Source organism: Varroa jacobsoni, unplaced genomic scaffold (assembly GCF_002532875.2).
Source record: "Varroa jacobsoni isolate VJ856 unplaced genomic scaffold, vjacob_1.0 scaffold_892, whole genome shotgun sequence".
Classification (NCBI taxonomy): domain Eukaryota; kingdom Metazoa; phylum Arthropoda; class Arachnida; order Mesostigmata; family Varroidae; genus Varroa; species Varroa jacobsoni.
In genome coordinates this window covers 209,554-230,704 of record NW_019213794.1, presented here as the reverse complement: position 1 = coordinate 230,704, position 21,151 = coordinate 209,554, and the positions used below count along the sequence as shown (strand labels likewise).

At 40.3% G+C, this 21,151-nt stretch overlaps 1 protein-coding gene across 1 annotated transcript; it reads right to left on the bottom strand.

Moving 5' to 3' along the window:
* Window positions 1–11,193: 11,193 nt before the first annotated feature.
* Rab6 (RAS oncogene family member Rab6) lies at window positions 11,194–18,030 on the bottom strand. The gene has a single exon (XM_022840858.2). It carries the CDS (start codon window positions 16,821–16,823, stop codon window positions 16,200–16,202), a length of 624 nt encoding a protein of 207 aa, XP_022696593.1. The 5' UTR covers window positions 16,824–18,030; the 3' UTR covers window positions 11,194–16,199.
* Window positions 18,031–21,151: the final 3,121 nt, after the last annotated feature.

Genomic DNA, 21,151 nt, shown 5'->3' with positions numbered 1-21,151 from the left:
CACTTATTACCTTTAGGAATTTGACTTACAAAGTCATCCGGTTCAGCCTAGGTAGGGATTATCAAAAGCATCGGTCTGACCTTAGAAGGACACAGCGTCTGCGGGGCACCGGTGAACCTCCTGACTCGGAGCAACCAGTCGACTGCGTTAACTCGTTCGTTCCGTTTCCCACGGAATGCCATCCATGACTGAATTTCAATACGATACGAAAAGCGAGCCTACCTTCGTTCCCCGAATTGCTTTGTAGTTGTTGTTGCAAATCCCAGAACCGAACCAATTCTGAATGAACGTACTTGTTACTGGATGGATAACACAGCAATGGACCAGTGACTTCCACATTTACTCTTACCTTGCTTGTTGTTCTGTATGGGCGTTGCCCCGTTCACCATCTGGGTTCTCCGTCGATATCCACTTTTCTTTCAACTTCAATCCCTACCTTTACCTAAACCTGGACCAGCCGGTTCTTCTTTTTTCGTTGTCGCTACCACCGGCTCTGATGCCTCACCGACTGCTCAGCTGCTCAGTAGCTGGTGCCGGTGGAAGGCCTGGAGAAGAAAAGGACTACAGTGGAAGGAGCCAATGGGCGGAGGTGTACGGTTGGTCTCTTTGTTCGCAGTTATCAATGGGACACTGGAGGCCTAGCGACTTCTATTGCTTATCAATTGAGTGAGTGTGTGCGATGCCATCCGCCGCTACAGATTGACAAACGCCAGGGTCGTGCCTGGCTGCTAGTTTGGCGAGCGTTCTGCGTGTCGGAGCTAGCGGATCACCCCACTCACAGGTACCCCGAAAAGTTATCCTTTTCTGTCGACCTGCCTTGTGGTTTTACCTTGTTCGAGGAGGAGAGAAAACGCCAAAGGGAAGGGGGAACTCGGGTTGAAAAACTTGCCCCACTAAACATCCAACCATTTAGTCTTTACCGGCTTCTGCTTAGCGTAAGCAGTCGCTGTGTTGGTCGCTAATGTGACTTGGGACATTTGAAGCTACACCAGCTATCCATGAGCACCGCCATTATTCAAATATGAGCGTCGCATATTCCTCCTGCATCACCGGCCCCCACTTCTAATGGGGGGAAATACATACTGTAACCGTGTCGTTCAGTGCAAGTCGTACTGGAATAGATAATTTTCACCTTACGCTCATCCACTCAACTTAAGTAAGCGAGTGGACATTAGAGACAGGCGTGCATGTGTGCGTTTATTGATTTAGCCTGGAACATGCATCCTTATGTGATATTTAGTTTAGCTAAGATAGTTAACTTTGAGCCAATATTCAGCTGGTCACAAACTGCATGGATTCCAATAATTGGACAAATGTATGAATACTTGGAAGTATTCATATAACTATCCACACTATAATGGTGGATCGGGAACGTATACTGTCCCAGCTCTGATATACCTAATGTGTGATAACAATGTCATCGAAGGCAATCATGTTATACAAGAATGCCACTCGCATTGGCTGAAGTCCAACTCAAGTGGGTTACGTTCGCTACATACGGACACATCTCGTACAAGTATAACACACGGAGACGTTTCCTCAAATAGATATATATATACATATATAAAAAATACATAAAAAAGATATAAAGCACTACTGGAATATAATCCTCTGTTTATTGACTAATCAACTTCTGTATTTCAGGTGAGTTCCGTAACAGTTCCGGTTAAATCGGGTCACGCTCAGCTATCTCAGTATATCGAAAATTACGAAGGAAGAATGACTGTTAAGTCTCTGCGAGCGCATTATTCGCTAAACAAACATTATTCGGTTTTTGATTTTCTGTGCGACATTGGTAAGCAATAAAAAATTCTTAAAAATTGTATATGCAGAAATCCTTGATAGACGTAGAGATATCGAGGAAATAAGAGGTCAGCTGAGGTAAACAAATAACCGACTCGAATAGAAATAAAATTGAGAGATTGGTTTGTTTCTGCTACTTAATTCCTATCCATATATATATCCTTTATTTATTAAATCGCTGCACTTGGGGGGTAAAAAATAATATAAATTAAGGTATATTTCAAGTGTCCTATTATTATTATTATTATATGTAATGTTTGCCTGACAAAAACTTTTTGGAAAATGGATTGGAAAGACATTATTAGTGTATCTATAACCTATGCTTTACACGATTAATGGATCTTTGGCAGGTATGCGGAAACGTTCCAATCAACCTTTAAGGGGCCAAACCCATCTAGGTTGTCATTTTTTGATTTTAGATGCGTCCGCCACCTAGTGGCCTTTTGTTCTTAAGGCATCAGCGATAAATTCATAAAAAACTTACTAACTAAAGATGCCACGGATAGATGCATGAATCGCTAACAGCTCTTAGGTATCTGATAGCCGATTAGGTAGAAGGGTGGATAAAATGCCGAACTCAAAACCATAAATTCTCTTGAGGCTTAATAATTTTCTAAAACGATTTGAGCTCGTCCTCTGTGCTGTTGGTCTACTATTATGAACTACTAGATGATGATACTATTTACTCAAAATTTGCCGAAATGGATCCCTAGCGTCGCGTAAGCATTATTACCTATAGTAGAAATATTGACGTTGAGAAGGTTCAGTTCTTAAAAAAGGCATAGGCAAGCAATAAGTGTTATAGATTAGGAGCCGATTGTTCTGAAAATCACGACAGGGCCATCCAAAAGGACAAACCTATTCATTAAAAAGTCGATTTAACCGAGACCTACAGAAAAACGCCTATCTTTTTTTCAATACAACAATGAGCATCAAGCATATGTGCAAATATTTGATACTGTCGCACACGACCAAACAGACGTCCTGAACAAAAATACATTGTATATTCGTCCATTTAGTCACATCTATATATCTCCAGCTTTAGCACTACATAGGGTCTGATATATCTAGTGAAAATCACACCAACGTCAGCGTTTGCTCAACAGATAGGTGACGATATTGAATAGGAGTTAGGTTTGACAAGAAACATACAAGCGTCATTTCAATGCTGTGTTATAGTACATATAATACAATGCTGTATTAATTATATATATGATTTTTTACTAACTAGATTTTCCACTACCCAGTAACATACTCTACGACGCTAAATAGATTTTACTAGACGTTGTACCTACACATTGGCTTATGGTGGTCCCACGTCTACAAACGACCGCGAGCTCCTGTAACAGAATAAAGCTTGGGCGCACGTCCAGGTATTCCTTTGAGATTTTTTATGCTAGCAAGGGGCTATAGCGTGTTGTTGTCCAAGGAACGAAGTCGTTGAATTGGCTCACCGCCTCGTCAGTAAAAGCTGACCCTGCGGCGTCGAGATAAGCTCTTGAAGTTATAGTAATCATGACCGATAGCTGACACCTCACGACCTCACTGAGTGAATAGCGTGGCCAAACTCAGTGAGGGCCGACAAAATTGCAGCTGCTATCCTGACGACAACCTGATGACCGAAAAGGAACGTTCGGCTATAATAAAAAAGGTACTAAAGATGCTGTTAGCTGCAAGAGATAATTTTAGGGATATGTGTTTACTTACGCAGTATGGGTAAGATTAGAGATAAAAAAAAGGTAGGTACCAACAAGACATTAGTACTGATCTGAAAAGACGCTCGGTTGTATTGAATTCCAAAAAAGGAATATTGCAACATCGATGTGTGAAAAAGATTATGTCGAATCCGTGCATCTAATTAGGTTCATCTGCTTACAATGTATACGTATAGATCGTTTATTATCATTAACGAGCTCGGGGCAAAATACCACTGACAGGATCGTCGTACGCAACAGGGAAATACTAAGCGTATATTTTTTCATCTATCTTGCTTAAATGTTTAAAAAAATATTACTGAGAACGAAGTAATCAGCGTTTTATAGAATATTCTGCCAACCAGCTGAATGAAATTAAAGATTTCGAGAGTTCACTTTTATTTCGTCACGTACAGTCTCATCGTGTAAAGTGTATGGTTTATTTATCCTAATACGGAAAAAGGATGGCTTTATTTAAACCGGAAACCCACGTAAAAATATTCGTAATGAACGTGCCTGATCAAAATGTTTTTGCTGTCATTCACTGGTTTACATAGCGGGCATCTTGACAAGGCAAGACAAACAGCTTGAATCACTAGATGCTTAGGATCCACATATGTGTAAAGTAATTTCTATATATATAAGCAAGTTTATTGGGATGTGCACAGTCATGTGCTCTGCCGAAAGGCTTACGCTCGATCCTAGACTAACATAAATTGTACAGATATACACTACAAGGAAAATAGCTTAGGAAGGGAAAATTTGAATCTCAGAAACACCAAAAAGTGACGAATGAAAGAGAAACAATCAGAATCACATATGTATAATAAAGTCCGTCATTTAATTCGACTAGAAAGTAACCACTGAAGGAGAGCTTGTCTGTCCTCTAACTATTGCGAAGCTCGACGGGACTTGGCGACTTTTACGCTGGCTGGCAAAACCTGTAGCAAAACATTAGTAGCAAAACGGGCCTTAAAACGACGTTTTTTCCTTAAATGACTGTATGTCAGAACATGATCGTTATGTCAGATCACAAAAGAAGAATAATGAGCCAATGTTTTTTTCACAACGACAAACTTTGCTAAATATCATCTCCAATAGCGGGCGCCATTAACGCGTAAACGTCATAGTACGTGCGGGTATCGTCGAACGCTTCGTGAAGCAACACTTACATCTCAAGCGTAGCCCCAGCATTTAGACTAACTGCCTTTTGAGTCAGTTGTTGTGAACACGTTACTGTAACATCTGTTGTTAACTATTGTTAGCCACGCCTGTTGTAGAATACGTACGGAATGGCTGAAACGGGGGCCAGTTTCAGGTGCCATATACGAAATTTACGGAACTTAGTGATTGCAGAAGTAATTCTGCTTTTGCCAGGAAGGTATGCAATCCACGAAGTAGCAAAAACGCATCGCTTCTAGTCGCCATCGCAAATGGGCAGCCGCTGGTAAATCGGTTTTCAACCGTTTTTTGTTCCGTTATGCAATACCAAGAAAATGGGTTTCTTTCTTGAGTAGGTCATACATTTGTATTACCTTTTATATTGTATTTAAATTGTTCGTTTGTTGTTGTTAGACTTCTTCGTTTATTTAATCATAAGAGTAATAATAGCATATTTCTTTTTAATACAATATATATGTTGTTAGTGCTGGTAATATTATTAATGATCCTTTTTACAAATATTACAATTTAACGGTACAAGTCGATAAAAAATAGTATATTTTATATATACTATTACTATTATATATATATATATATATATATATATATATATATATATGATAATTAATATAATATAACAATCACACAGTCAGGCAAAAAAATATATAAATACAAACCATTGTATTTATTTTTAGCAATTATCCCTAATACAGTATGAGTAATTTTTAGTACAATCCTATTCATTTCTCACAATACGCTACCTCTATGGGTAAAACAACCTCTATATGATATATATACACGAATATTTTCAGCGCTAGAAGGAAATACTTTACACATGTGTCCACCAAGTAGTTAAACCCAAAATAAACTGAAAAGACCTACTAAAAGGCATGGAAAGTACCAGCCTACGTGCCAGGGAAATAGCATTTTTAACCTAACTCACTAGTTAAAGATGGCGGCTAAAGCTAAAACCTAATGAAGGCTGCGGTTTCGCCAACGATGACCCGCCTAGCTAGCGGACATCGTCAATAGGGGGAGATGTAAGCGATTCTGGTGCAGAGCGTCAGTCGACCTCAGTGATCCTAGCTAATGGCAGATCGATATCACACACCCGAGGTCAACTTCAACGGAAAAAACTGGTATGACCCGCTTCGATGTTCTACGCGCGCAGTCAAACTTTAGTATGTAACTCTTAGAATGATTTTTACAAATGTAGATTTCTGATCAACTCGTTTGGCGCCACTATTGAAAAAATAGACTTAAGTAACAAAGCAATACGCTTCCGTATTACTTTGAACACGTATTGAAACATAACAATTAAATAAGCTTTAGAACATTTTTGTCAATAACGAAAAGATAAACCAGCTATAGCTAATATACATACTACGTTTCAATTGGAATAGACTAACTGACTATGGTATTTTGCCGTGACGTGACCATAACACGTAGGCGCTTGTAATTGTATTGCTCATAAAGTAATATGTTTACACGTAGAGCTATGTTATGTCCTTCTTAACGACTCGGGAAGATTCACTCGTTCTCATCTACCATAAATAACATTATCGTTTGCGAACTATGCGATATTCAAATTCTGCTGAAGTATAGCAGTGTATTCCTCATATTTAGTTGCACTGAATGTAGACCCCCGCTGAGTTCAGCAGCAGTCTTCACTGAGCCCCAGATTCCATTAGACAAACAGCAAATGACAACTTCCACTTCGATCTTGTCAGAGACGACATTTTTACTTGTCAAGTATTTATGCTTGTCGCTGGATCGAGCCGTCTGTCTGAACATCAGTTCAGCTGGATTTGGTGCACAGCAACAGAGATACGAATAGCTCCGCCCCTGATGTGACCGAATCTCACCGATTAATTTAACAAAGAAAACGAACAGGCTACTGTAAATAATCTTTATCAATTTGCAAATTCCGCTCAATTCAAATTAATTGCACATCAGTGGGACCCCTCGACGACTGATCCCCCTATTGGTGTAAATATAGGGGGTGGGGTAGTTGTAGGCCTCGCAAAAAGATCGTTGCCTCAGAAGCAGAAATTATCCCTCCAGCACGAAATTCGGAACAGCAGCTGACTGAAGTCAGTTTTTGTGCCTGTAAGCGTTCATCCAAGTTACACGACTTTAATAAAATTCATAAGATAACAATAATAATAGTACTACCAGTGATACAGAAGAAAGAAGGCTTCGTATCCCAGTTTCACCAGTAAAATACGCAACGTCGAAGTGCTAAATAGTAATAAGCTTTACTTGCTTCGTTATTATTATTATTGATTTTAAATCGACTATCGATCTGAGTTAACTTCAAATTTGTTTGCCACCTTATGTTCTGTTGAGTCACAAACCAGGGCTTTATATCAAGGTAATAAAGAAAGTCTCCGGCATTCGTTTGTGCTTATTTTGCTTGACCCACATATTGACCCGTAAGATACATTACGTGCCTCTGTGACGTGTAGTCTACTCTGATCCGTCATCGAATCCTAGTTGCCCTACCGTCGTATATAGCATGCATGTGCTTCACCATTAGTTGTGAACGACCACAGGGGGCAACATTGCCTAATTCATCCGTCAATTCAAAAAATAACAAAATCAAGCAAGTCACGACTTCAGCAACAGCCATTTATTTATCATCTTCCGACGTTATTGAATCTCACACTTTTCTACTTATCTGCTCGTATGCCAAAATACCTGTTTTCTTCACAGTCTGATATTGGCGCTTACGGCACAAAAGTTGTCTGTAAAAAACCGTCTGTCGATCCATCATTGGCTTTACGCAACACTTGTCGTGTGTGTATGTGCGTGTGTGTGTGGGTGTGTGTGTGTGTGTGTGTGTGTGTGTGTGTGTGTGTGTGTGTCTGTGTGTGTGTGTGTGTGTGTGTGTGTGTGCGTGCGTGCGTGCGTGCGTACGTCTGCACAAATCTATGTGATGCAAATTCGTCATTTACTTTTTGGAGACAAACAGAAGGACAGAGGCAACAACTTCTCTCTACCCCCACGAACGCAAACACAGCCACTGCTGTGTCTGCGGTTCAACGAAAAGCATTCAACTTATTAAAAGCAGCGGCTGCACGGTACACCTGCGTGCTACAGCCACGCCACCAGCTCGTAACAATTAGCAAAGCTCCATTGCTCGATAGTTCCACGGCACTTTAATACAGCCGACCTACGACAAAAGCCAGTTGCATTACCCGTAAGCGCCGCCGTCGCAGCAGCAGGCCGTAGGTAATAACTGCAGCTCAAGTACACCGTAAAGGAAGGGCTGGCGGGGCAGTGGTGGAGCACCAAATGTCAGCGAACAGCAAGACGACAATCAGCAAGCAACGATTTCTACCGCCATTGCGTAGCTGGCGTAGCTCGATCTGATGATTCAGCATTAGCGACTGCGGTGGCTTCAACACCAGGGAACGCTACAAGGCTTGGGGCTATAGCCTATTATGCGATGACTTCAACTATTTCTGGTGGTTCCCGCCAACGGCCGCGTCTCACGGTGTAGACAACCCAAAGTTCTAAATAGACTGTCAGTGAGTGTAGTTGTTAAGGGCTTTGTCCAGCTAAAATAGCAACCACGGAAAGTTCAACGCTGTCTGGCTGAAAACATATGGCTACTATAACGGAGGCCATATTTGACGTATAATAGATGTTTTTTGCAGCTCAGTAATATCGATGCGGAGGTGTGATTTCGGCTTTTCTATATATCTACATGTTGTTCTTTCTGGTCTATGCTCCCCTGTATGTAAAATATATGGGCTGTTCTGTGCGTATAAGTACAGATACACTGAGGCCAGGGGATACTTTGCTGAGGTGTTTATTTGAACGATTCAACTAAAGATAAGCACATTATTTTATGCTATTATACCCGAAATATTTTCCAGTTCATGTACAGATGCTGTCAGACGCATACTCACACACGCTGCTTGTGTGCATTCTCAGGATCTTCATCGTAGCTGTAACGATCGAACTTCAATGGACTAGACGAATGTCTATCATATATACGATTTTGGGTTGATTTCCCATACACAGTTCCCGTAGGGGCCGGGAGAGTTTTGTACGCTCCAACTTCTGGAAGCTCTACACGGCTCGATCCTATTCTACAGTTAATCAGTCTATTTTGTCGCGCGTCACTTCGACTCCCTTTCGACTTGAAGTTAGTCCCGTATAAAGAAAAACACTAAAAATTCCTCCAGTGATGGCAGCCTACACCGTATTTGTTAGTTGAATACAGGAATTAATTTCACAATATAACCAGGTAAAGGTTTTTTTAACTCGTATTTGACGCTAGGCACTATGTCGTCAGCATGCCTTCAAAGAACTGTTCTTAAGTCTATGTATGCCTCTAAAACATTCTCTAACAGAAGTAAGCTTGAGACGCGCACATATACATACATGACGCGTAATAATACGGAGTCTCAAACAAGTTTGAGATGAAAAAATTACTTCAATCGGTTCCTAATCGCTCAGCAAGGCGGCCGCATTTTCGCAATTCCAACTTTACATAGAAAAATACACCGTAATGCACTCTGCAGATCGCGACATCGGTTATAGCCACTGTGCTCTTCAACACTTCACGAAACTGGTATTTTCTGAGAACTAAATCTAACTATTAGTAAATGATTAAAGTGTAGGAAGCATAAAAAAGACAGCGGCACAAAAGCACCGCTGCGAGCAAAGTGGCTCAAGTGTTAACTCAGCTAAAAATATTTATTATCTTACTCAGTGCTTGTGTAGTTTCATTATGAATATATGATGTCCTATTTGGAACCTATGGCTACTGAAATTTCGTCGAAATTTGAATTGATTCCAAGTAAATATACGAGTTCTTACGGTTATGAAACAGATAAAAAGCTTATTACCTTCCAGGCGAGCTTAGCTTCGGTTCATACTAGATCCATAGTTGTAAAAAAAAAACTAGAATAACGACAGCAGTAGCTTAGAAAATCTATTTAAAGAAATGCGTTTTTAAAAAACGTACAGCCTAGAATTACAGCTAAGAAAAACTATGCAAAATACCCTCGAATAACGTATCGACAGTAAAATAACTGTAATAAACAGATTGCGAGCATTAGAGCAACGAAAGCTAAGATTTCTGCTTAACGTAGTTGAGAAAGGCTAGCATGCGGGTAAACAGTCGAAACTGACAAAACGTTATACCATTTACCTTTCGTTTAAAGCAACCGATGCACGCTCGTTATTTCGCTATGTCACCTCATGTCAGTCCTCAGCCGTGCGCGCGGAACGCTATCAAATAATCGAAAACAATGTATAGCATCGTATACATCTATTCAGTTCGAAAGCTGTCGCGTTAAGTGTTAACAGCGCACGTTCAATGTATACGTACATACATCGAATTCGGGGTCCGTTAAGCTTTGTTTCGTCGCGGTCCAGAGCCGTAGTTAGGAAACGTGATGAGTTGTAGTAACTAATTGTGTTAGTATATGGATTAGTAGTGATATTTTAGGGCAGGTGTAGACCCAAAGCAAGCGCGCCCAGGGGCAGCTGCGCTGAGAAGGGAGCATTGATTCATCCTGTTCACACAATGAGAACCGACAAACTTTTCCATTAGGTAAAGATACTTAAGTGTTGATTCTTCACGTATTTAATCGCCTCTTCAAGTATGTGTCGAGGTACCTTAACTTTCACGAATAGAGGCAAAGTTTGCTGATGAGATGTGTCCTTACGAGGTAAATTTTATGTGTAAATTCCGCTAATAGATCGGGGACATGGCTTAGCTGTGTGAAAAAAAGCATCGAAGGAGAATAAATCTAAAGACAATACGGTTCGATGCATATTAAAATCAGGAGACCTTGAACTTTTTAGATTTTCTTCAAGTTAAATAGTTGTTCAAAAAAGAGATTTGAAAAAAATTTCAAGGAAGGGACACAAATTCGTTTTTATGTTTTCGCGCCTTTTTTTTGCGCATTGCAATTTCCTAAGCCTATTTATCATATGCCACATGTGTTGCATACAGGTCACAATATATAAAGTGGAAACATCAAAAAGAAACACCGTCAGTAGCTTAATGTTTTGCGAAGTAGACCCTTTTATGAATGTAAACAGTAAATAGACAGCCTTTAAAACTGTACATCGACTGGCAACAATATTTGTTATTTTGTTTTCATCATCTCCAGAATGCTTTTTTATCATTAAGAAATTGTATTACTGAGTGGTACATATTCAATGTTTCTTATCAACATGGCTCACGTTGTCCAGTCAGTCTGCACCCTGTTAAAATCTTGTTTTTCAAATACGATATTGACACATACGGCCCGTGAGTGTTATGTGAATTATGATTACATGCGATTTTACAGCAAGGTATTGCTCTTAGGCGTATTTTCCTACCACTACAAAAAGCTATGCGATTTTTAATCATGTTTCCTTTAATTAGTCCCCCTGCTTACTAGTCAAATAACAAAGGAAAATAATTACAAAAACATAATTATTATACAGAAAGTAAATACTTTGTAGGATCTAAAATGAAGAGAGCTGTTCCATGTATGGTTATTGCCTGAATGAAGATATAATCACATACATCTTGGCGAAGTAATTGTTCTTTTTTTTTTTTTATTGAAACCGACCTTACATGCGTTCTATTGCTCCACAAGGGCTCAAATACACGAAAGTGGTTTGGGCGGAATCTAGACCCGGTTTTTGAAATCATTGTGGTAGGTACAAAGCGCCTACCTTATCGGGTTTTTCCTTTCCGTTTTCTCAATAGCCATCACTTTACAGGATCTTGTCCGCACAAGGTCTTACCAAAAATCACCGATTAATATGTACCTTTAACGCTTAGTAAATTGTTCACATATGTTTCAAGGATATAATCTTCTTGTTTTGACTATTTCATCAATAGTTGACATCGCTGCCTGCTCATAAGACTTTCCCACGTGTGACATCGTTCATTAAGCGATTTTAATGTGTCTCAAATATTCATTTTTTGTTCATAATAATAATTTTCATATTTTTTATTTTTATCCTAGTCATTTTTCCTTAGTTACAGAGTCCTGATACTATATGAGTATTCTGCGTGTTATTTTTGTTTTGTCGCTGGTCCTTTTCTTTTGTATTAGTAATGGCTTAATTGGTTGTTTATACGTTTGTACCAAATATATCTTAATGTGAATAGAACTAATCATTATATTCATCTTTACGGTTTTATTAACTTTTTTCGGCATTGCTTATTATTACTGTTATCATTATTACACAACGCTACCCTTTAATAGTATATATCTATATATATATATATGTTCTTATGAGATTCCTTATTTTCTCTTATTTCAATTAACAATGTAAAGCTGAAATGGTGTTGTTCTAGTTTCGTGTAATTAGTCCTTGTTGATGCGTCTCGATGTAATCCACGTTTTTAATTCTATTCCACGTATACGCTCCATGCTTCCTAAACTCCCTTCTCGCGTTTGTGCAGTCGACTCGGCCTGAACCGGATCCACGGTGAGGCTTGTTTCATCCAAGCATACATCTAACACTTTTGCCTTACTAGCACGCTGTTTATTATCTATTACAAACTAGTATTCTTTGCGTTAGGCAATACGTCTGTATGCCATTTGCTGCAATCATTCGCTCTGGAATATTCACCTGTCTGCTCGGAATGTTCTTTCGTCGAATTTTCCCACTGGCTCGTATCTATCGTAATACAATATATCCACCCCATTACATATAAGTATTTGAATATATAGCCAAACTCACCCTTGGTAATTCCCTGCTAGTTCTACACAGTTGTATAGGTCGCAGTTTTCATCTCACAAGGCTCAATCCAGCTTCGCAGTGCGCCTAACTTCTCTTTAGACCGTTAAGGCCACAATCGCTTGTGCTGTTGCTGATGTGCTTGATATTTTGCATTTCTAGAGATTTGCTCATAGTACGATATTTATCTCAGATAATTTAATTGGTCAAGCATTCATCTGGCTCTCGCTCGAATCATCACCAAGGTTGAGTTTTTTGCGTCGATACTGAGGTATTGTTCTCCATCTAATCAGCTTGCTTGATTATTTGCCCTGTCCTGATGACTTCAACACTTCTCTTGTAGCTTGTGAGACAGCTCTATTTCGAAAAGATGGCTAGCCCAGGTCTACTTTGTCTCCATTTAAAACTTGTACTTCGGCAATACTTCGGCAATACTTCGTATTCCATTGTTTTTCCTGCTAAACTCAATGTTTGTTTTACACCTTCTTCCTTATTCATCCAATTTTGTATTTATTCCCTGAAGAGTTGCTAAAAAATTTGTCGTTGCCGATACTCTACTGCCGCAGTTTTGATGGGAAACGCTTCTGTAAGAAAACTTAACAGTAGCAGGGAGAACCCCTACAGCTCCCATGTTGCTCAAAAGACACAAGCAGGATCCGTGAGCACCTGGTCGTCCGCCACATATTGTAACGTCTTCATATCCATCTCTTGTTACTTTCCACACATACTCGAACACAATAAAAGCTATTTATCAAAAATGCGTTTCCCTCTGTGGGTACCATGTGCACTGTATAAACGTATAAAGCCAAGTACGCGTCTTCGTTTGCATTTACTATTTATTACTCATATAGTCACACTGTTGTATTATCAAACGCAATCCGACTCGTGTTTGTTTGTCGATCCCGCAGTACTTTTAGCTTCTATTCTAACTAACAATAACAATATTAAATTGAACACAATTAGATTGACCTCATGCAGATGATTGAAGAATATAATAGACAAACATGATTTGATAGCTACAAAAACTAAGGTATTCGTGCATTTTGAAGCTAAATTACTTACACAATTGTAATAAAAATAACAAAGAAAAACATTTTAGTAGTACTTTGCTGAGTAAATCACTAGCCCGGTTTTGTTACATGTTATATATAAAGAGATATGGCTCTACTGAATGCTAGCTGCAGTTAGTAACACATGGATACGTGCCTTTGTCAAAATGGACCGTTTCAACAGTATACGGAGCATTAAAGTAGAGCGAAATGCAGACGGGCCTAGCACGGGGCTACGGCGCCAGATTTGAAAAATACATCGCCGTAACTGGTAGGCTGGCTTTACAACGCTGACTGAAATAAACGGATGACTGACGCTAGCAAGCATTAAGCAGTCAGCACACAAACACAAATTAGCCAAACTACGAGTAAGCAGTGGACACGTGCTGTTCTAAAAAAATCAAACACTTGAATCATTTTTTAATGAAGTTTCAAAATGACAGTCTTGTTTTATATGAAAGCATCTATTATCAGAATGCCATTCAGCAGGCCTAATTTTCCTTTTAGGTGGCCGTTTTTAACAAACGTTTCTATAAGACAATGAGTTATCTTCTTGTATATGATAGTCAAAATTGCAGTCTAACATATGGTTTCATCTCAAAAACATCTCTTTTTACTGAATAACCTTTCCATATACGAGTCGAGCGATAGACATCAGGCGTTCAATTGCTCTGTCGTCGCCCAACTACAACCTCGAACTACTTAGCGCACTAATTCGAAAGGCTACCCAACAAATGATAAGAATGGAAAAAATCCCTATGTACGTTCGTGTGTATGTCATGCATAACAGTATATATTAGAAAGTTAGAAGACAAACGAAAAGGATCCATATCACTACAATAAACGAATCGATATAATTGTCTTAATTCTTGTTCTACGTGTAAGTTATGCTGCTTCTCTAATATTAACAAATACTTGTTATTGTTATAGTTATTGTTGACTTGCTTGTCGTTTTTAATATTAGTTTCGTTCCGTCAACTGATCACCTTCATGTTGCATATTTGATAATACATATATATATATACCACGTATTCACCATCTGTGTGTTCTCTAACTAGATTATTTATATACAATCCGAACTGCAGGCCGTCGTCATTTTTATCTTAGCATGTCATATGAAGGTCAATGAAGACAGGGGCCAACGAACATCGCATCATGTCTGACACAGCGCGCTTCAACTGCGTACATCAAATTCGACTCATCGATATTGTCAAATCCATATGGTGACCGGTCTGCTGTTACCGTTACAATTTTTCGTCAAGAGTTTCTCGTCCACTTTTTTAGAAATTTTCTTTGCGGCAAATAGATTCGTTCGTAGGTTGTCAAGCTGCTCCTCTCTCACCGGCCCAATACTTAGCCGCAGGAACAAACACGCCCTGTAGCAGATTTCAAATTTCAAACCCAAAAAGCAAGTACCCCAGTGTCTGATTCGCCTCCACTTCGAATCGGATATCATGAAATTAATTGATACAGGGACCACCTAGCAGCCGCACGCGTATATACTTGACAAGAGTATATAGACAACCATCAATGGGCAGTTGAGACAGATTGTTATTGGAAGCTAACGTTGCTACTATCCTTGTTGTTGTTATTATTGGATGACCAGAATCGCCGGTAGTTGGTCATCGCTGGGGGTGCGTATCCGAAACGTAGTGCTGCTTCCTCACGGGACGTAGCTGTTAAAATGCAGCGCAATCTGAGTATACGTAGCGAAACGGAATAGCTCAAATTATTGTACTCCAATGCGCTTGTTCTCTAATATTACACCATTTCTCCATTGCCTAGCAGGTCCGCGGAGTCGAAGCCTGCTGCACAGAGAAGCGCGACAGTGCATCGAGATCATCGATTTTTCCATTTTATAAATCAAATTGCGGTCCCTTTAAAACTAACTGCTACCTCATTTTTTGATCGCCTCTAGTCTTTTTGGAATGTGCCTCGTCAGCTGCTTTTGTTATTATTAAAAAATGCTGTCACGATCTCAAGCTTATTTAAACAATTGTTGTAAGAATTTGTGTATTATCTTTTGTTGCGTAACAATTTAACTTTAGAACTGATGCCGAGAACTCTTCATAGATAACACCATAGAGATGATATTTTTTTGTATTTCGCGGATGTTCCATCTCTGTTGTCCTATTGTACAGCCTATTGTTGACCGATACGATGAGGTTGTTACGGACGTTGCGTATAATCGTGGTCGTGTGTCTTGCCTCCGTGTCTCTTGTTGGGTATAGGCTAGGTCTGGGTTGGTGTTTTTCTTTGTGGCCGTCTGCTTTCTCCGAGGCCGCCATTGGCTGCCTTTAACTCCCGTTACTCTCATATTGGTTTGCTATGGTCTACAAAACCGGCTTGATCGTTAGCTGACAGGACTTGTTTATCAACTCTGTCCTCTTGGCTATGTTAATTAGCTTCACTGCTCTGCGTTATGCCAGTAAGTTGAAGCTGAGTCAATACATTTTCACCGGTATTACCGAAGTACTGCAGCAGCTATGCCCGTCGTCCTAACAATAAATGTGCCCACGCTCTCTTCATGAGCAAGCACCTTTTGAAGGGGTAGCAATAATTAAGCAGTGTGGCGGCATAGGCTTTCTTTCTTTTGGCCAGTTTGTTTCTCTGTCCATCTTGGTGCCTCTGCGGTGTTACAATGAGACTTTTGCCTATTATTATTATTGTTATTATCATTAATATTATTATGTTTTATCGCTAGTGTTGTTATTATGATGGCTTTTACTGGTTTTATTTCGTTCGAGTAATAATAATAGTTGTTGTACGGTGATGTTGGCCATGTCTAGCAGGCACAGCCCCCGTCTTCTTTCGGTTGTTCGATTGGCCCATCCTTGAGGTCAACGTCAACAATGTCCTGTTTGCTCCGCTCACTCTCCATTCCTGGCAGTGCGTTGGCCACTCGCCGAAACAGCTGCTTCACATTGTAGCCCGACTTGGCCGATGTCTCAATGAACATCACCTGTAGTTCCTTCGCCTTCTTCTCGCCGTCCTCCGTATTGACTTGCCGCTTCTCTGACAGGTCAGTCTTGTTGCCGACGAGCATAATAATTACGTCGGTGCCTCGCTCCGTACGCACGTCGTCAATCCATTTAGATGTTTGATGGAACGAATTGGCGTTGGTAATGTCGTAGACGACGACGGCTACTGTCGAGTCTCGAATGTAAGATGGAATCAGGGAGCGAAACCGCTCTTGTCCAGCTGTGTCCCATAGCTGCAGTCGCACCGTGCGATCTTCAAGATACATCGTTTTCGACAAAAAGTCAATGCCGATTGTGGCCTGGTATGTGTTGTCGAACGAATCATACATGAATCTTGTAATGAGTGACGTTTTGCCGACGCTCTGTTCGCCAAGGAACACGAGCTTGAACTTGCGCAACGGATTACCAAAATCCCCAGCACCGGCCATGGCTGCTAGCTAGTCTTGAAGCGAGTAGTCGTGGTTGGATAGCAACTTCCTATTCGCGTCTATAAGCTACTAATTTCTCGTTGCTATCAATATCGGATCCTTGATTTTCTGCCTAGTGGGTGTCACCTAGCGACCACCTAGCTCGGTTTCTTCTTTTTAACGATTTATTCTATTCTCTTCGATATTAGTCCACACTTCTATTTTGGCCAAATCTCAATCTTCTTACCACACTGGCAAAACAAGCACGGTTGCACCTTTTTACAGATAGACGTAAAGACACCCATACAGACACCAATAGACAAGCATAAACAGACTCATGTACGAAGGCACATCCCTTACGAGTACGACCCACTTCTCTGTCAACACTGAGGCCTACCAACAGTTAGTTTGCTATGTTTCAGTCACAGTCGTCGCCCACATTTGCTCACTCTGATGAATGCCGTTGACGTAGGTAATTTTTCGCCGTTATTGCTGGTGTTGTGCACCTGTCACACAGCTACGTATGCGCTAACTAAACACAATCACCAGTCATAGGCTGCGTTTTTGACAGTCGTATGTTCTTCACTCGTCATCAGATGATTCTCGGGAGCCCCGGCATCCTTCATGAGATGACCAGCCGTTACCTCGACAGTTTCACATTCGTTGAAACGTACAATTCGTGCTTAGCTCACGCCAGTCGGCCGCGTTAAACCCAGCTGCTCGCTAGTAAAAACTGCCGCTGACAACACGCTTTGCACGGCAGAACGATCAAGATCTCACTTACAACACTAAATTGTACTAGAAATAGTAGACTCTAGAGCAGTTTCGAGCCGTCAAAATGTATTTTGTGGCTCTATTAAAAACTGTCCAAAATCGAAGGCTACAGCAGAGGATGTTCGAACTGCCAACCAGCAGTAGCCCTGGCATGTGTAAAGTTATTGTATCAGAATATTTGCTGATGTGTAAATTGTGTCAAAGATCTCCTCCTTTTTCCTCGGATGTCTGGCAGTTGCACCTCACTCGCTCAGCGATCACTAAACACGAACGTGAACAGCGTCTCTGCCTCAGTGTCTGTTTTTATATTAGAGAGCTTTTCAATAAAAAAGAGCTTCACCGAGAAGCCATCGAGCGATTGGACACCGATTACCACACAACAAAGCAGCGACCACCACGTCAGAAGCGGCACAGGCAAACCCGTTGCTCCAGCCACACCTCAGCTGCGTTCCGTGTTTTAGCCGGCGGATGGACGCATTTCGCTGGGAGCAGGTTACCTTTAACGGGCGATTCGCTTCTGTCAATGATGAGGTTATATGAAGACCTCGGTTTGGTCCACTAACTGTACCGTGCGTGCGTACGCACTGCCAACAGATAGAAGCCTACTTTACTGTGGCTAGAGGAGTATTTCAATAGATCACAGAGTAAGTGAAAGGCGGGTGAGAACTTGATAAAGATCTTTTAAGTGCCTCTTTTTCAACGGAACGAATTAGCTTGTTTATTCTTTCTGACTTTTGCCCTCTCACAGTGCCATCTCAGCTAAAGGTTTGTGGCTGGTTGTGCTTGCTAGCTGTGAAAAGCTAGCTGTGAAAAGCAGCAGCAATGGTGAGCTGCGTAGAAGGGTCATAGCTTGGATTGGCCTGGACCGCAAAACTCCAGTGCACTATAGTACCAGCTTCTGCTGTAAAGATACGCTAGTTGATATAGTGGTTGTAAGTAATGAACCACGGCGAAATATAGGGTAGATTTTTAACAGAAACGGAACGGCCGGACTCGCCGGTCAACAGTTGTCGCTACTTGTTCTTTATAAGAAAGGAAAAGGTCAACTGTTTGGTTGACCCCTCGAGTCGATTCTGTATGTAGCTTACCAGATGCTGCTGGCTAATGTGCGGCTATCTGCTGCTCTAGTCAACGCAAGCACTAGATGGCTTTGGGACAGTGTGAGTTCATGGCTTGCCATGACCGATAGCTTTGCTAGTTGTTCCATCGCTTGCATGCTTCGGTGGGTTCATACAGTTGAAAAAAATGTTGGTAACTACTGCTGCTGCAGGAATCGTCTGACCAACAGTTGACAGGTTATTGCTGCTAGCATTGGCCGGACGGCACAGTCAGAAGATTGTAGTACTGCAGAAAGCAGTGCTGTTGTTGTTGGTAGGAGCCTGGCACATATTCGACGGATGCGCGACACTGTGTTTTTTGTTGTTCCTGCTCCCATTCGATAAAAGACATCAAAGCTAATTGTGCCAGGCCTTTTCAAGTAGCATTATTTCAGGCACATTCTTGGCGCTACACCTGTTATTATTCGTATAATTTTTCTTCGCATGCATATTTTTATTGTGGCACGATGGTACGTGATCTGCAAACAATATTATGTTATTTGATTTATATATTATTAACTATTTGCCATTATTCAATCAAAAAATATATTGATAAATTGAAATTCTTAATTAAAGAAAATGGTGATAACGCTATTTTGCCAAACACTGGTTTAGTTGCTTAGTAAAAGCCACTTGTGTAATAAACCTCGTTTAGTATTAGCTGCCTGTCGATCTATATGACGTAGACGATCGGACACGTTATTTATTGATATTAAAAAACATTAGTTTTAAAGGTACATTACGTTAATTGTGTATATCATATTTTTATAATTAATTATAAAACTTTGTATTTCCGTGGCTTTCGTAAAAAAAAACATACTCATTTTTTGTTATATGTAATGTTAGATATGTTTATTTTGACGTCTTTATAAATTAAGAATACGGCCGTCTTTAACTTCTATTATGGGAAGTTGAAACTAACTTGAAATTTCCGACGTTGCTTTCTGTGTCGTAGCACGCTTACGAAAGGTTATTGTAGGAAAACGTTTGAGACAGTTGAAATTTTCCAGACAAGCTTTTTTTTAGCCGCACTTAAATACCTCTGGAGCCAACAAGCAAATTTTAAAAGTTTAAAGTTACGTATGTCTTTGTATATTCAATAAATAGTTGTTATGGAGACATGGATACCTAAGTATCATGAGCCGGCAACTTTTTTAACTCCATCATATGGAGCCCGTCACGCTAACCTTTGGTAGAGCATTCGAAAGCCTGCATGCATTTTGTGATGCATTTATTCGAAGCTCCGCGTAACATAGGTGTTACAACGTGTTATTTGTTGCTAAGCTTAGGGATACATTGTGATCTAGGTTCGAACCCGGCGTAGACAGATTTTGATTCATGTTTGGAGCCAGCCGTCCGATGAAATGTCAAATGGTGATACCGGCCGTAGAACTCGAAACATAGAGGTATTACAAAGGTATTGCCTTTATTCAATAGAGGTTTTGCAATCAATCGTCATGGTCGTGTATTCATGTGTTCTCACAGTGTTCGTTAATGTAAGATAGTAGCAACGAGGAATACTTTAAGAGACCAAGCCCTTGACATCCATCAAGGCCACTTTTCCGCCTACCTGAAAATTAGACCTCTCTATTAGCTGCATGGAAAGACAGCTTATAATTTATCAAATTTATTTATTCTTGTAACAAGTGATCATAGATAGTTCGATGAGCAAACGCATAGATTATTTAATGTTTCACCTGCTGGGTTAATGGTATTGACATGCGAGGGGTCCTGTCATGTGCGGCCATGCCCACTCACGCTATTTATAAACTTATTGGCCGCATACCACAAAAACTATTAAAATCTAACCAGCACATTGTCAGTCGTTTATTTAGAACCGCTCATGCTAGTCCACTAGGTTTCATGGAATTTTATTCAATGTATATTTTTTGTTAATTTTACTCAACGCGTCGCTTTAAAACTACATATGGTGTCAAAGCGTCCAGATCAGCTAATATCAGCGTAACTTATTTGACATAGATCCTGATTAATTTAGCTGATTTTTTTGCGCGAATGAAAAACATATTCTACAAAAAAAAAAAAAAAAAAAAACGATTCAACGCAGGGCGTTATATAGGGGATTTTCATTGAGTGTAGAGCTGCTGCTGGTTTAGTGTATTCATTCGATCGCCTAAGCCAAGTACTGCTACCAGAAATCCATCCGTAATGGATTTCAGTTAACAGTAGCAAATTGCAGGAATTACAGCTTCTAACAGCTTTGAACAATCTTGCATTTTCCTGGAGAAGTAGATTTTTGGTACCGGCATTCTATTTTGGATTCTAAGGGAACTTCAAGGTACATTTAGCAGTCTTCTATTTAGCAGATGTAACAACTGAACCGAAAAAATAGACTGGCTGTTCAAAGGTCACGTGGCCGTGCTCCTATATTAGCCAACTGTATTCAGTATGGCCAATTCGTTATAGGCCTGTACTAGCATTTCTAGCGCTTATTTTTCCTTGTTCGGGCGAAAGACGGAA

Bases quoted from the DNA above. Each gene is read 5' to 3' on its own strand.
- Rab6 (XM_022840858.2), bottom strand. From the start codon at position 16,823: ATGGCCGGTGCTGGGGATTTTGGTAATCCGTTGCGCAAGTTCAAGCTC.